This window comes from Phaseolus vulgaris, chromosome 9 (assembly GCF_000499845.2).
Source record: "Phaseolus vulgaris cultivar G19833 chromosome 9, P. vulgaris v2.0, whole genome shotgun sequence".
NCBI lineage: Eukaryota > Viridiplantae > Streptophyta > Magnoliopsida > Fabales > Fabaceae > Phaseolus > Phaseolus vulgaris.
Window position 1 is genome coordinate 14,059,699 of NC_023751.2, and position 15,953 is coordinate 14,075,651.

Consider the following 15,953-nt stretch of genomic DNA (forward strand, 5'->3'; position numbering starts at 1 on the left):
AGTCATTTAATAAATAATTAAAAAATAGAAAATGATTAAAATATTTAAAATAAAATATAAATAAATTTGTATGCAAAATACTTGGAGAATCCCTTTATGTATATATAGATAAAATGAGAGTGTTATTTGATATAAATTAGTTTGAATATAATATTGAATATAATTGAATTTGATCTTCTAAATTTTGATTATATTAGTTTATATAATTTTTTTCAGAAATATTGTATGTTAAATAGAAAAAACCTCGTAAGTTGAACATAACTTATTTTTATATTATAGAAAATTTATAATATACAATTTGAAGATTATGACACTCTTATTTCAAATTTAAATCACTTTGATTTTATCTTATTTTATATTTAATTTTCTTGTTTTAGACTAAACCAAACACTTTGATCCTGATTAGGTGTAAAAGACTAAGGAGCAGCTGCTAGGTGCAGTCGCCAACCCAACAACATCGCCTCTCTGTTTTCTTCTATTTTGTAGCATAAAACAAAAACCAAACCCTACCTTATTATACTTGTGTTCTCTCTCTCTCTCTCTCTCTCTGTGTGACAGTGGTGGTAGCTAGCATCCTCTCTCTCTGCTCCAACCTCTGAATTTCAAAATGGTGAAAGTAAGTGAGAGCGGTGCAGTTCCCGAGGCAGTTATGGATGCAGCCAACACCACTCTCTCCAATCTCCAACTACTCCGAACGCATTTTAACGACTTTTTGTCTCTCTCCGACCCTCAAATCCTCTCCCAAATGCCCCCTCTTCAACGCGCTCATGCTCTGTTCATCCTCGCTAAAATCACCTCTACCCTTCTCGCATGTAATCCAAAAAACGCATTTTTTTTTATCATGAATGCTGCTATTTCGAGATTGATTCCACCTTGATTTTCTCTTTCTTCTGTTTTCATTCTCTCCAGTGAATTTGAGGTGTACTGGGGTTCACCCAGATGATCATCCCATCAAATCTGAGCTCGTGAGTTTCTGACAATTCTGTCTTTTTTTTAACCTTAACAATTGCTAACGAGTGTTTTTTTTTATTATTTTCGTCTTCGCAGGACAGGATACACTTGTACGAGGACAAACTGGAACGTTTGGTTGATTTGAGTAAAGGTACATTTTTCTTTCTTTTCTCAAAAATGTGTTTAGCTTTATGCATTTGTTGAATGACCTTGTTGAAAATTAACGTGATGGGTATTTGGAGATGTGTTTTTTCAAGTGTGAATTATTTGCGTTGGAGTGATTTTTGGTTTTGTTTGTGAAGCTCCACTGCAACCTTCCACTACCTTGAATTATCAAGCGGCTACACGCTTCATAGAACACTCTCTGCCTGACCTAACTTCTGGTGAGTGGTAAATTTGATTTATGGACTAAAACTTAGATGCTGTTCTTGAGATGCTTTTGATGTTGATTTGTGGTCAAATTTAGAGTTTCTTCTTGCCTTACCTTAATAAGGTTTGCATTCGATGTAAAATTCCAAGTCTAGGCGGGAAAACAATGCTGAAAGCATCTAAGGAATTGCTTCCAAGTTTTGTTCTTATTTTATTCCTTTCAAGGGTTATCTATTGTGTCTCTTCCAATTTAATCTAGTGTATGTAAAGAGAAGTGGTTTATTTTGTGCAGAGCAGAGGGAAAATATGAGGAACATAAGTAGAGGGGATAGAACAAAGACAAACCTTCCGGGTAGAGCAGGTCAAAAGAGGAAATATCAGTCTTCTGATAAACAATCTGTTAAAGCAGCTGCCAAGGATTTTTTGGAGAAAGCAGCCCGGGAGCTTCTTGGTGCTAACAGTAGCGGTATTAAGGGACCGCTACAAGTTGACATGTCAGAGGATGACGACGACAAACAGCCCATATCCTGATTTTCCAGAAATTTGGTAGAGTTACTCATAATGTTCTTGTTTGCTTTTTTTTTTTTGTATGTGAATTTAATGTAACCAACACAGATGATATATGTCTTTTGTTACAGTAAATGCTTAGAATTTGATCTATAAATTTAGGAATTTTCTCTTATCAGCATTGGAATGAACTCTGAACAAACAAACAGTTTTTGGGGATCTTTGCAAATATCTTGATACGCCTACTAGGTATATGCCAGCCCCCAGCTAGGAAATTATAGCACATTTGATGATTGGAGCGACTAAATAAATTTTTTTACTACTTTGTACAGATTATTTTTATTTAATAGTTTTCATTGAAAGTTTGTCTTTCATCATCACCTTATTTTCAACACCTACTGCCTATCAATTTAGTGTAACTGTAAGTTGTCATCTGTTAGCCTTTTCTATTTAATAAAAATTTGGTAGTATCAATATTGAAGTCATTGCAGTTATGAGAGTTGTTGGATAACTTGTTAATTGTGTTATGTGATTCAATTTTACCTGCAGCTTTACGGTATTGCACATGAAACACGTGTAATCTCATTTTAGATATGCTCTATAGTTCAAACATTAGTATTAGAAATGGAATTCATTGCAGCATACCAACTTAGATAATACTGTAGGAGCTTAGGACTTGTGGTCAACAACAATGGAAGAGCATGACAACTTGTAGATCACACTGCCTCTTATATGTCAAAGAGTAATCATATTTCCACAAACATCTTACATCTTTTTTTACAACAAGGAGCAATGATATCATCAATGACGTAGTTAGTCATGTTTCCCTTAAGTTGATGAAAACATATAACTTGAACCATGTAAGAAAATAATGAATTATTTTATTGATATCAATCACACCAATTACATTCTCATCATCTTTATTTGTAATAACCAAAACTTTTAAAAAAGAAAATAAAAATATGCTGAGATGAAAAGGAAGATTATGAAGATAATTTTTTCCCCAAATTGCAATGGAGATATTGAGAATATTTTTATCCTAATAATCTGCTCTTTACAACACTTCTCAAGTTGGTAAATGAATATCAATCATTCCCAACTTGTCAACAAGATTCTGGATTTTTCTTGAAAGGTCCTTCAGTGAAAATGTCTACTATCTGAAATCACGTAGGAACATGAGTTGTAATCACTGGGCCTCCGTCAAGATTATCTTTGATGAAGTGTGTCAATTTCAACATGTTTGGTCCTATCATGTTGGACTAGATTATGAGCAATGCTCACGGTTGACTTGTTATCATAATACAATTGCATAGTATTTCTCACACACCTTGAGTAAGGGCTCAAAATTCAGCTTCTACACTAGAGCAAGATACTTTATCTTGTTTTTTGCTTCTTCAGGTCACACTAGATTTTCTTACATAGTTCAGAGTTATATTTTCATCAACTCAAGGGAAACATGACTAATCGCATGATTAATGTTGCTTGTCACCAAGTTGAATTACTGTGGGTTGTAGCTTCAATGCCTCCCAAGAACACTATGTTTTGATTGCTCATAGGATGGCAACTTTGAATGCCGCCAGCTATCCTAGGGTATTTTATCTTTTATTTGAAATGTTGATGGCTATTGACACTCCATTTTGGAGATATAGAAAATGTCTTCTTTGTGTTAAAGATGTTTTTCACCCTCATTGCAAAGATTTATTTGCAAGGCTATATCCTGTGGCATTAGTTCACTCAAATTCAGTACTTTTAAAATTAAGTTTATTTCAGCCATTGGGGCTTTATTAACACCAATAGAGTGTTTTGTTAGTGTCCTTATGACACTTCTGTTGACACCATTTGGGTGTTTCAAAAAAATTTGTAATACTAGAGTACACTTTTTGTTCTACCATTAGGGTAGTTTTAAAAATCACTATTAGATTGATTTTGTGCTGTCATTGTCCTAAAGATGACAAGGTTTTAAATTCCTACATTTTTCTTTTTGAGAGACTAGACTTTTCGAGAGACTAGACATTTAGAGTGTGGGACTAGATATTAGTGGGTGGTCCGATAACGACCTCGTAACGAGCAACATGATAAGTCCACAAACCTTGTTAGGATAAGCTTTGATGCTAACTTGAACTATTTAAGAAAATAAAGAATTATTTTATTGATATCAATCACATGAATTGCATTCTCACTATCTCTATTTGCAATAACCAAAATCTTTAAAAAAGGAAATAAAAATATGTTGAGTATATATATATATATATATATATATATACTTACTTCTAGAATGTGTAAATTTAAGAACTTGTCATGTTTAGGACAACTACAAGGCACTAAAATCACTTTAATAGTTATTTTTAAATCTACCCTTGTAGTAGAACAAAAAATGTACTCTAGTCTAGAAATTTTTTAAACATCTTAATGGTGTTAACAAAATTGTCATAAGGACACTTAAAAAAACACCCTATTGGTGTTAACAAAGCCCTAGTGGATAAAATAAACTTTAATTTATTAAGTACTCATTTAGACTGAACTAATACTAGAGGAGATAGCCTTGCAAATCTTTGTGTGGAGGGTGAAAAACACCTTCAACACAGGAAAGACATCTTTCATATCTCCAAAAAGGAGAGCATCATAGTCATCAACATTTTGAGACACTCTATCTTGTTTTAAGTCACTAGATTTTTTTACATAATTCAAGTTATATATTTTCATCAACTCAAGGGAAACATGACTAATCATGTGATTGATGATAGCGAAGTTGCCTGTGGCCAAGTTCAATTACTGTGGGCCATGGCTTTTTGCATAAATGCCAGTTTGGAACACTCCTCAGTTTATTCTCGTTCCTGTTGCTCTACTATCGATACTAACAGTTGCTATGAGCAATGTGTTTTGATTGGTTATAGGTGGCAACTCAGAATGTTGCCAACTATCCTGGGTTGTTTCGTTTTTTATTCGAAGTGTTGATGGCTATCGACACTGTCCCTTTTGGAGATTTAAAAAATGTCTTCTTCTTTGTGTTGAAGGTGTTCTTCACCCTCCTTGTAAAGATTTTCAAGCCTATCCTCTCTGGTATTGGTTCACTTTTGAATCCATACTTTGAAAATAAAGTTCATTTCAGCCGCTAGGGCTTTGTTAACACAATAGGGTGTTTTGTTAGTGTCCTTATGACACCTTCGTTGACACCATTATGATGTGTCAAAATCTTCTGTACTACTGGAGTACACTTTTTGTTGTACTATTAGGATAGTTTTAAAAATTAGAGTAATTTTAGAGCCTTGTTAGTGACACATGATAAGTTTTTAAATTTCTACACTTTTCCTTGAGGAATGGACATCTTGAGCATTAGACTAGATATTTGTAGGTGACACGATAGGCCCAACAAACCTCGCTAGGATAGGCTTTGATACCAACTTGAACCTTGTAAGAAAATAAAGAATTATTTTATTGATATCAATCACACCAATTACATTCTCAATCCCTATTTGTAATAACCAAAACTTTTAAAAAGGAAATAAAAATATGCCGAAATGAATAGGAAGATTCTAAAGATATTTATTTTCATAATTACTATGAAGATAATGAGAATATATTTTATCCTATTAATCTACAATTTACAACAACACACCACAATTTGGGGTTGATATATGACTGAAGAGGGAATACTTCTTTGGTATTATATGAGAAGAGACTCAATCCTCTAGCATGTTTTGAAGTGAATTGGGTCAGTGAATTGATCCCTCCAGGTTCTCCATTCCTCCTTGTTGAAAGCAGTATTATATCTGGCATTTAAATTCTAGGATACATGATTGTTCAGATTCATGCATTAGTTGGAGAATTGTATTTACTGCTCTTTATGTCTTGCTGAGTACTTTTTCACTCAAGCAATTTATCAAAATGTTCAATCTTCAACTTGGTATTAGAGTGGGTTGGATCCGCTCTTCTCTATCTTTTACTTCTCCACATCATCTGGCCACCAGGAGAGATCACCATTTTCAATTTTGTATTAGATTGATCGGGTTTGATCTAGGAAGTACCCACACCTTTGTAGGTCAGCATGTTCAACACTTTTTAAACATCACTTATTGGATACGTGTTCAGCATGTGGCCAACATCCCTAAACCTTTTATTGGCTAAGCATGTCCTAGACAATGCTATCATAAAAAAGTAAAAAAAAAAGACGGAAGTGTATTATAAATATTGCAAGGCTTGATACTTTTTTTGTTAGGCTTGCATCCTGGGACTTAACTAGTGTTTTAAGTATTAATATGTTTCTTAGTACACTATTGTGGGATCATTATTATTAGAAACTGTAAGACCTAGCAAATTTGTTTCTACCATGTGAATTGTGTAAAATCTTATTTCTCAATTGGGATTTTTGTCATGCTAACTAGTAACTATATATGAATAGGGTCTCCGTATCCTATATATATAACCATTAGGCATCTAAAGTCCACATCTGTAATTCATAGGGCCTGGGGACATTATCGCCGTCCACAGCCGTTGTTAACTCCAACGAGAGCTCCATCTAAAGCCCCTCCCTGTTTGACACAAAATCCTAAAATTTTGGAGAAAAACTGGCTATACATCCTGCGACAAAACAAATCAACAATTCTGACAAGGGCGTTGGTTTGCGGCAGTGCGTAATGGACACATCTTTACAACATCTTATGTGTCCACAAATTCAATTTATTTGTTCCGTGCTTGTAGCATTAAACTTATATGCTTATCTGGCTTGAGGAGTGTTGGAAATGGACCTGTAATTAGCACTTAAACTCTAGGATAAGTGTTTCTTCAGATTCATGCATCAGTTAGGGAATTATATCAACTTCTCTTTATTATTCTTAATAATTGTCTCTTGAATATATATGGCGTGTTGAGTGCTTTTCACTCTAGCAACTCACCCAAGTATTTCTGTCTTGAGCCCTCCTGTTGGAGCTCATTGTGCAGAGGGCAATAGAGTGTCTTATGAGTTAATGAAAATTTTGAGCACAATTGGTTTAGGGTTTAGACTAAAAAGTTTGAATATATAATTTGTGATTTTTATTTAAATCTTCATTCAATGATGTGATCTTCAATGCAAAAAAAAAAAAAAAATGTGAATCTGCTATACAAGAAAATTTTGGCAATTCATCCTATCAGCTGTTTTTCTTTTGACAAGTAACAAACAATTCATTTGGAAATATGAAATTAAAGAACAGTATACATGCTAATTGTCATATATTTTCTAGAAATATTGTGAAATGGCTCTGTCTTCGTTGTAATCATGGGACTGAAAGTGTAGTGGCCTTTAGGAAAAACTTGAACAAGTTGGTTTGTGCGTCTAATATAATATTGATAATGTCAATTTAAATGCATGGAACAAAGCTACTCACTGCTGAATTACCTAGATTGTGTTGGTTGTTTCGTGTGAAGTTTATATGCTTTTCTTGTATGCTCATAAATCTTCTCGAACTGAATAGAATCTAAGTGAAAGCCTGCAACTTGCTTGAAAACTATACGTATTTTGGTCTCAATTTGCAGATTTCCATTTTGTTATTTATTGTTTTTGAATTTTATGTCCAGTGTGTGAACAAGGTGGAGCTTTGTGTCCGTAAGAGGGAATTTCACCATAGCGTTGTTGCTTTTCCATGCTTTTGGGGATGGCTTCCATTCTCTTTTTGGCGACAAAATCTCATTACTGTTCACTGTAAACATGTTGAATGTTTCTAATATCCAACATTTTAGTTTTTGGTTAATGTAAGTTTTCAATAGACAAATGGGTACTGTTGGGGTTGGATTTGCAGATCGACAATGTACATGTCTCAATTTTGGATGCTTAGGCTCTAGGATTTCCACTTGCTTATTATGGGTTCCTAATTTCAAGAACCAATTCGATGTGATTATAGGACATGCTTCAAGTTCTCAAGATCTTTAAGAGAAAATTGATTACCAAAAGTTCACACCAATAAATCCTCTCAAATGCTTACTATAATGGAGCTTCTAAAAAAATTAAATGAACAAGCTCACTTGGTATATATATTGTTGGCAGTGATGAAAAAGTTTTTCAAAGAGTAAAATTAAACAAAAATATTGATTTTCCACCTCTGAATGTAAAATTATGTGAAAAATAATCAATTAGGATGTTTTAAATATCAGGCAAAAAAATGCGAAAAAAAGGACACTGCGGTTCAAGAAGTGACAAAAGTGTGGAGAAAAAAGTGAATTTTTTAAGAACGAAATAAAAATATAATTTAACTTTTCTTCTTCCTATGTAAAAAATTTAAGATAATAGTAATTACAATAAATCAACTTAAAAGATTCTATCAAACAAATCAGCGCAGTTCAGGTTGTGAATGCCGAAAGTTTTCCAATATAGAAAGAAGCAAAGCTCTTATATTTGCTATAAAAGAATTAATAAATAAGCCATCTTAAATTTATAGAAAAGAATGATATATTCGCTACAAAAGAATTTAGCCACAAATTATAAGAACGTCACCACCAAAGTCATACTAATGATGAGATGGGGTGATTGATTTACACGAGAAAACCCACATACATAGCCAACACTCCCACAACAGTGACAAGACCAACTTGAAACGTTGTAGCACTACTAGTAGGAGCAACAGCTGGACCTTCAAACTCTGCTGGAGAAGGTGCTGGAGAAGTTGCACGAAATGTGTGCCTTGGAGAAATCACAACCACCACCAACTTTTGCCCCTTCTCACAGTGCCCCTTTGCTCCACTGATGAAGTAGAATGGCCCAGGACGCTCTAGCTTCACCTTTGTGTTCCCATCACTGTACTCTTTGATGGGGTTGGAGGTGCTGCAATTGCCATATTCCTCCCTTGTTACTTCCAACACTGAGTCCTTCCCACTCTCATATTTCCACACTGCCAATACAAAGGTGTTACTCATGAATGGTATGGAGATGAAAATAGTATCAGAAAGGGTAAAATTTTCAGGCAATTGCAATACATTTTAACCTGTATCATTTTCAGATAAAGATAACTTTTAACTAAATGGTTGTGTTTTTGGGAAGTTACCAAGATAGTCGCCAACTCTGAAACGAGACTTTTCAGCCCATTGATTGAGAGAATCTAGTTCAGAAGATGGAATCTTCCAAGCATCAATGTTGCCTCCAACTAATAGTTCCTTAGCTGCTGAGAAACCAAGGAGAAGGAAAAAGAACAAAAGGGAAGCAGAGACGGCTCTTGAGGAACTAGCCATGGTCATTTCCTTTTTGAGAACTGAAAAGGGTGTGTGAAAGATTTTACCTTTCTTACTCTCAGAAGCACGAAGTGGTGATATGCTATGGTGACTGCTAGGCGTGTTGTATTTATGGTGATGAAGAGGAGAGAAACTAGCCGTTGAGAGTTAGAAGACTGCACAGCACAGTATGTGGGGGCCACTGTACTGAGTCTTCTGATACTATGAGGGCCCTTGAACGGTTAGAACAACGGTAAAGAAAACTGATATTAATGAGCGATTATTCTGGAACTTGGAATTCACTCTACCAATTTTAACAGGCAATTAGAGTAATAATATAATTAATATATTTTATTTCACTACTTTTTTTGTCTGTTTTATTATGTTGATTTTTCTCTCTCTTGTATGTTCTCTGTCTCATGGGAGTCTATAGATATGGGTGTCTATAAATCATTTTTGTAGAAATTATCTGCAATGATATTAACATTAAATAAGTCAGGGTCAGAGACAATTATTACTAACCAAAAATTATCAATGTTATATCCAATTCACCCTAAACATTTACATGTATTACAAAAGATAAATTTGATAACAAATAAGATTCTTTTTATGCATTTATGAAAGAATTAGGCGGAAGTATGAACGTAATCAAATTTATCCAAATTCGAAGCTTGTAAAAGATATTAATAGTTAATCTTGACTCATTTATTTAACCAAATTTAATTAGAAGTTTGAATTTAAAACGTTAATTAATTAAAAGTTTGAATTTGGTTTATTAAAAAAATATTGAAACTCATTTATGACCTAATTAGTTTTAACGAAAAAAACTTAAATAACTTTCTATATCAATATAAAGTCATCAAATTATTTTAATAGTAACAAATTTCTTAAAAAAATCGTAAAATAGACCATATTTAAAGGTGATATTAGTATTTCAAAATAAATATAGCGGAAATTTCACTTCAATAGAGATAAGTGCTCCAGTAATATAACATCTACCACATAAAAGGCCGTTTGACAAGGCAGTCGAACCAACCTAAAATCTTCTGTATTGAAACGTGAATCCTAATTCAACAAAGGCAATTAAAATATTTAAAAAAAAATACTGTCGACACAGTTCAAAATTGTATAGAATAGGTTACATCTGAACATGCTAGTATCTGAATCTCAAAAATCCTTACACAAACTTTCTTCATTCTTTAAGAAGTATAGTAGATTGGTCCAAACCGCTGACTGCTATATCTAATCAATTTTGACTGAGGAGTAGATGAGCCTAGTGAACCAAAAGCATGCATAAAATCCGATAGTACCGGTCACCACAAAAAATGCATAAGAAGCTATAAGCATGTACCCAAAGTAAAATATCGCAGATACCAACTTTGTGATTTCAAGCTTGGTGAAGAAGTAGAAAGTTGCATAAAGAAAGAGGTAAAGTGCAGAGGAACCAGAGGTAAGATATGATCGCCACCACCACAAGTAATCCTCACTGCACAACTGGAAGTAGCAGAGCACAATGGTTATTTCAGCACAAGTCACAATGAGGATGATGAAGACCAAAAAGAGGAATCCGAAGATGTAGTAAAACTGATTCAACCAGATTGATGTGAGGATGAAGAAAAGCTCAATGAAAACAGCTCCAAACGGGAGTATTCCACCAATCAAAACTGAGAAAACTGGGTTCATGTACCAAGCCTGCTCAGGAATCTGCCTGGGGATCTTGTTCGTTTTCACAGGATTCTCAATTGCAGGCTTCTTGAATCCGACATAGCTACCCACAAAAACAAGTGGAACTGAGATCCCAAACCATAAAAAGATCAGAGCAAACATTGTACCAAATGGCACAGCTCCAGAAGATTTTTGGCCCCATATGAGAGCATTTAAAACAAAGAAAATGGCACAGACAATGGCAGGGAACATGGTTGCAGTCCTGAGGGCAACTTTTTTCCACTCCGATCCTTTGAACATCTTGTACAAGCGAGTTGATGAGTAACCAGCAAATATTCCCATGAAAACCCAAAGCAAGAGCATGGCTGTCATCAGCCCACCTCGGTTTGAAGGCGAAAGGAACCCAAGGACAGCAAATAACATGGTTACCAGCATCATGCCAAAAAACTGAACACCAGTTCCAACATAAACGCACAGCAAATCTGAGTTGATAGGGGGCCTAAATACATCACCATGGACAAGCTTCCAACCAGTCTCCTCCTGGGCTTCTTCTTGGGTCTCAAGCTCATTATATTTTGCAATGTCACGGTACAGTGTACGCAGCATTATCATTGCCACCATGCCCGAAAGGAAGAGAACAATCATTAATGAATTAACAATAGAGAACCAGTGGATTTGATCATCATTCATTAGCAAATAGGCATCCCATCTTGATGCCCACTTCACATCACTCTCCTGTACACGCCAGCCAAAGGTAATAGCAGATAATAAGAAATACAGCCCACAATCACATTTCATCATATAACAACAAAGGGAGGATCTTAAAGAAGAATCCAACTAGAAGGACGAAGATTTATCATGATGTGAAAAATAATAAACATGCCCATTAGTGCAAACATGATCTTAAACAGCTTCTCCTCTCAAACCATACCTTAACTTCTTATAGCTCATTCCAATAACCACACTACACCATGAAGTAAACATGTAAAATATATCATCTCCTTTGACTCACCTGGAATTCAACATCATAGGTGAAGATAATTTCCTTGCCCTCTTCAACCTCTTGGGGAGAGTTGGAGTTGACAACTGTGTTTTTAGCATGAGGGTCACAGGTTGTCAAACGAGTTGTTTTTCCTTCCCATTTACCTTCATATTCGTGTTTAACACTGCAGATTAACACCCAGTTATGAAAAGTCACCACTAAATATCACAAAAGAATGAACCAATCACAAGCAAAACACATTGCATGCAATTCCTACAGTTAGGGAATTTATAGGAATAAATTAATATGACAGCACAAAAATAATTACCTGAATGGCTTAACCTCAAAGCCCACAATTCTAGCAGATTCAGTTAGCACATCTTTATGGTACTTGACAGTAAATGCCAAATGGTTGTGAATAAAATACTTCTCCTCCTTGCTCTGCACATTTAGACAAAATAAGAAAAAGATACTAATTGGCATTCATAACAAATTAATAATAACAATAGTCAAAGTGCTATTTAAATAATGAGCATACCCCGCTGTACTGCCCTTTGAGTCCAACATGGAAACCAAGCTGATAAACAGTAGAATCCTGATCATTTCGTTTCAAGGGAACAACTAGAGGAAGGTTATCAAGAATCCTGCGCATGAAAGGCAGCACTACTGTAAGAAACAAGCCTATTACAATTGTAATAATACTTGCTGAAAATAATAGAACAATTATTGGCATATCATACATGTTCACCCGATACTCGTCACTGATCTTCTCTTTGAACTCCTTGGCAGTTTTAGCATCAAGTTTAATATTACACACAATATTGCACATTTGTGGCTCACGCATTTTAAACTGCAAAATATCAATGGGTCAGAAAACAGTTCATAACCATAACAAAATTAAGGGAACTCATAAAAGTTTAAAAATGAAAAAAAAAAATCAACTTGAAAATGAACAACCAGTTAACCACTCACACAGTCCATAAATGATTACTCGTGTCAAATAATTGAACTGAACATGGTCAGAAAATTCAGTATTTAATTACTTAATTGTTCCTAAATTGAAAACATATTACCAAGAATTTATTTATTGCCATTGTCAAAAAAAATTAAACTGTCAAGAGTAAACAAGTAAAACTGACCGCATAAAGAGAATTTTCAATGCGGTCACCACGAAGCACTTCTCCAAGATTTTCTGCACTGTCCTGTATTTTTGGTGGGGGGCAATAAGGAAGCGAATAATATGAATATGGAAGCTGGGTCTTTGTTGACGTTAATTTATTTACTTTCACTTGCAATTGATCTCCCTGCAGCAAATAAATATGTAACAAGTCATTTAAGGCCTTGAGAAGTAGATCCATAATGAATTCTAAATACTACATAGGTCGTTTGAAGAAAATTGTGGATAAAGGCCTTGAGAAGTAGATCCATAATGAACTCTAAATACTCCTCATCTTGTCCACCTTACAAGCAAGACAATTCTTTAGAAGGGGGCTACATGACAGTAGTCAAAAATACTTTTCCATCCTTCATAAGTAACATTATAGTTGGTAACAAGATAGCAAAGTGATAGATACTGAGACAGAACTTTATGCAAAACAATCTAATGACATGTCTTTTGTAATTAAAAACAACTGAAATCCTTAAATAAAACTGGAAGGAGGGTAAGACTAGAAGGTAAAGGCACATTGCATACATTACAATGATAGAAGGCAAAACCTAGGAGACAATAGTTAGTATCCTTTTTTTCTGTAAAGCTCTAACCGTTAACTTCAAATAGTATCAATGCCAAATATCGGAAAATAAATTTCTCAATACAAAGAGAAGTAGAAGGTAGGCACTGCAGCAATTCACATCTACAAAGAAATCCTATTCTCCAAAATCCTTTAAAGTTCCACATACAATAAAACAAACATCCATGTCTAGTTAGCTGTAGAGCATTAAAACAGCCATCGTAAGATCGATTCATCAACGAAAACAAACGTTGCAATTTGCAATTATAACCAAACTGTAACAGATAAACCGCAAGTAATAGAAATCAGACCTTTAATCTAGCAATAGATACATAAACACACAAAAAACGGTTCAGAGTTACGAAGTGAAAGTCCTTCATAGAAGCGATCTAAACTTCACACTCCATATTACTTACCACACACTTCCAGCTCCTGTATCGAGTTTCAGCAAAACAATAACAATTTCATAACAAAAAAAACCTAATATCGATCACAATATAAATCCAATAAAACTCAGATCTCGCTTATCGAGATTCAAGCACGGATCGAAAAGCTAGAAAATAACCGATAGACGTGTTAGGAGAAATCAAAGGTTACCTTCTGGAAGTCCTGTGGAGCGACGCCGGGGAGGTAGAAGCAGTGAGCGCCATGGATGAGAAGCAGAAGAACCGCAGAGAAGGCGAGAGATCTCCAAAACGCCATGGCGTTCGAGATCCAGATCTGGAGTCTCTTTTTCACGCGCTTCGACTTGAAGAAGAAGCGTAGTCACGACCACAGAGAGATAGGACTCGGTGCTGAATCAGTTTTTCTCCGGTTACAATTAGGTACAGTTACTGCATTCTACTTATATATGATGTTGCCCCTTAGGTGCCTCTAGTTGAATCTGACCCAACGCGTTTTGATATTTTTCTACTTTCTCTCAGGACTCCAGGGCATAAATGGGATTTATGAAATAATTAATTAACCTCACTTCTTCATTTATACGTAAGACTACAGAAATCAGATCTCAGAATTTGCAAGAACATTCATTACTCTCCCCATGTAGTAATATTTTTATATTAAACTAGTTTTTGAAATTTTTTTAATTTACTTTTCAAACTAAAAAAATCATTAGGAAATCTTTTTAATTCACTCTTTAATACTTTTGAAATTATTACCAATTATCTTTTTCAAAGACTTTATTACAGAAATTTACAAAATTAAAAGCCGTTATCATTTATTAGTTTAAATTTCTCTGGTGTGAAATTTTGGTTATTGAATTATTTTTATTGTGCATTTAGTTATATGCTTTTCACTATAAGTGTTGGTCTGTTGTTAATCTGTAGACAGATTTTAAACCATAATTACTAACATAATATGTAACAATGATGTAACACTAATATACTAACATAGTAAATGACGTAATTAATAATTAATAATTTAAAACATAGTTGAACCGGTGACACTAGGGTGTGTGTTGGCATGGTATTACAGACTGCAAACTAAAATTGCATATTTAATTTTGTCTTTTCTTTATTTATTTTTCTCTTTATTGAAAATCTTTAAAATAACTAATAAAAAATTGTATTCAATAATATTTGTAGATAAATAATGAAAATAAATAAATAAAGAAAACAAATTAGCACAAGGATAACTTGGCAAAAGGAACAAAATAATAGCATGTCGTCGTTGAATACTAGATTTTATCTACACAAATAAAATATTAAATATATCTTTTCATCTTTGTATTATAAATTATTTTAAATTTAGATACGAAAACATAAATTTATATATTATAATTATATAAATTGATAAAAAATATTTATGTGCACAAGTATGTTTCAGATTTTTTTTAGCATGAAAATATTTTTCATACAAAAATTTGTTCCTTATTTTTATAATCATAATTAAAATTGATACAATAAATTTGAATTTTTAGAAAATTATTGTATTTGTCATTTTTAAAATTGTGTTAGAACTGTGCTAAAATTATCAAAAATTCAACAAATATTTTTTGAATTGACACTCTGTATCCGATAGAGACATACCATTTAAGATAAGTGTATAAATTATATAAGTAAATAGTTATGTTTCCTTCTTGAACCAAAAACCATAATAACACATAAAACAATATTAAGTCATGTGCATGTAGTCTTACAAGATTGAAGCAAAATCGTTTTCACCATTCATCAAGATGTTTGTTACTCACGAGGTAGTGTCAACTCAAAGCAACGTTTATGATATAGGTAGTTCCTTATTTGGTCAAGAGCTGATGCTAAATTATTTCTTGCATTTTCCACTTATAAGTAAAACATCCGAAAGATATTATCATTGGAAAGGGAATATTTATGCAGAAGGATTACAACATAATTAAATTAAATTAGTTTCTTAAAGCATGCCACTAAAATAGTATTATAATATACTTATCGTGAAGTTTTTAAAATGCTCAAGTGCCGAGGGTGGATTGTCACTTTCGAAAATGAAGTTTTACATGTAAAATTGATGTTGTGCATTTTTAAATACTCTAAGTTTGATTTCTTATTTTTAAAATAAGTTCATATTATTATACCTTTTGCTTTAATATTTTTTTTTTC

At 33.7% G+C, this 15,953-nt stretch overlaps 3 protein-coding genes across 4 annotated transcripts; 1 reads left to right on the forward strand and 2 right to left on the reverse strand.

The window, feature by feature from the left end:
• The first annotated feature begins 404 nt into the window (after positions 1–404).
• LOC137820330 (uncharacterized) lies at positions 405–7,767 on the forward strand. 2 transcript variants are annotated; one of them, XM_068624360.1, is made up of 6 exons: positions 405–812; positions 910–965; positions 1,048–1,102; positions 1,254–1,334; positions 1,613–1,866; positions 7,381–7,767. In XM_068624360.1, exons 1-5 carry the CDS (start codon positions 608–610, stop codon positions 1,849–1,851), a joined length of 636 nt encoding a protein of 211 aa, XP_068480461.1. In that variant the 5' UTR covers positions 405–607; the 3' UTR covers positions 1,852–1,866; positions 7,381–7,767. The 2 variants fall into 2 exon arrangements, with proteins under 2 accessions (XP_068480461.1, XP_068480462.1); XM_068624361.1 differs by lacking the exon at positions 7,381–7,767 and adding an exon at positions 6,288–6,425.
• Positions 7,768–8,208: 441 nt separating this feature from the next.
• LOC137820331 (early nodulin-like protein 14) lies at positions 8,209–9,112 on the reverse strand. The gene is made up of 2 exons (XM_068624362.1): positions 8,841–9,112; positions 8,209–8,687 (listed from the first exon to the last, which is right to left on the reverse strand). The coding sequence occupies exons 1-2, from the start codon at positions 9,028–9,030 to the stop codon at positions 8,332–8,334; spliced, it is 546 nt and encodes a 181-aa protein (XP_068480463.1). The 5' UTR covers positions 9,031–9,112; the 3' UTR covers positions 8,209–8,331.
• A 960-nt stretch (positions 9,113–10,072) lies between these two features.
• On the reverse strand, positions 10,073–14,409 carry LOC137820329 (transmembrane 9 superfamily member 8-like). Its single transcript, XM_068624359.1, has 7 exons — positions 13,978–14,409; positions 12,790–12,954; positions 12,391–12,500; positions 12,189–12,294; positions 11,979–12,091; positions 11,681–11,834; positions 10,073–11,403 (listed from the first exon to the last, which is right to left on the reverse strand). Exons 1-7 carry the CDS (start codon positions 14,080–14,082, stop codon positions 10,246–10,248), a joined length of 1,911 nt encoding a protein of 636 aa, XP_068480460.1. The 5' UTR covers positions 14,083–14,409; the 3' UTR covers positions 10,073–10,245.
• Between the last annotated feature and the right edge of the window lie 1,544 nt (positions 14,410–15,953).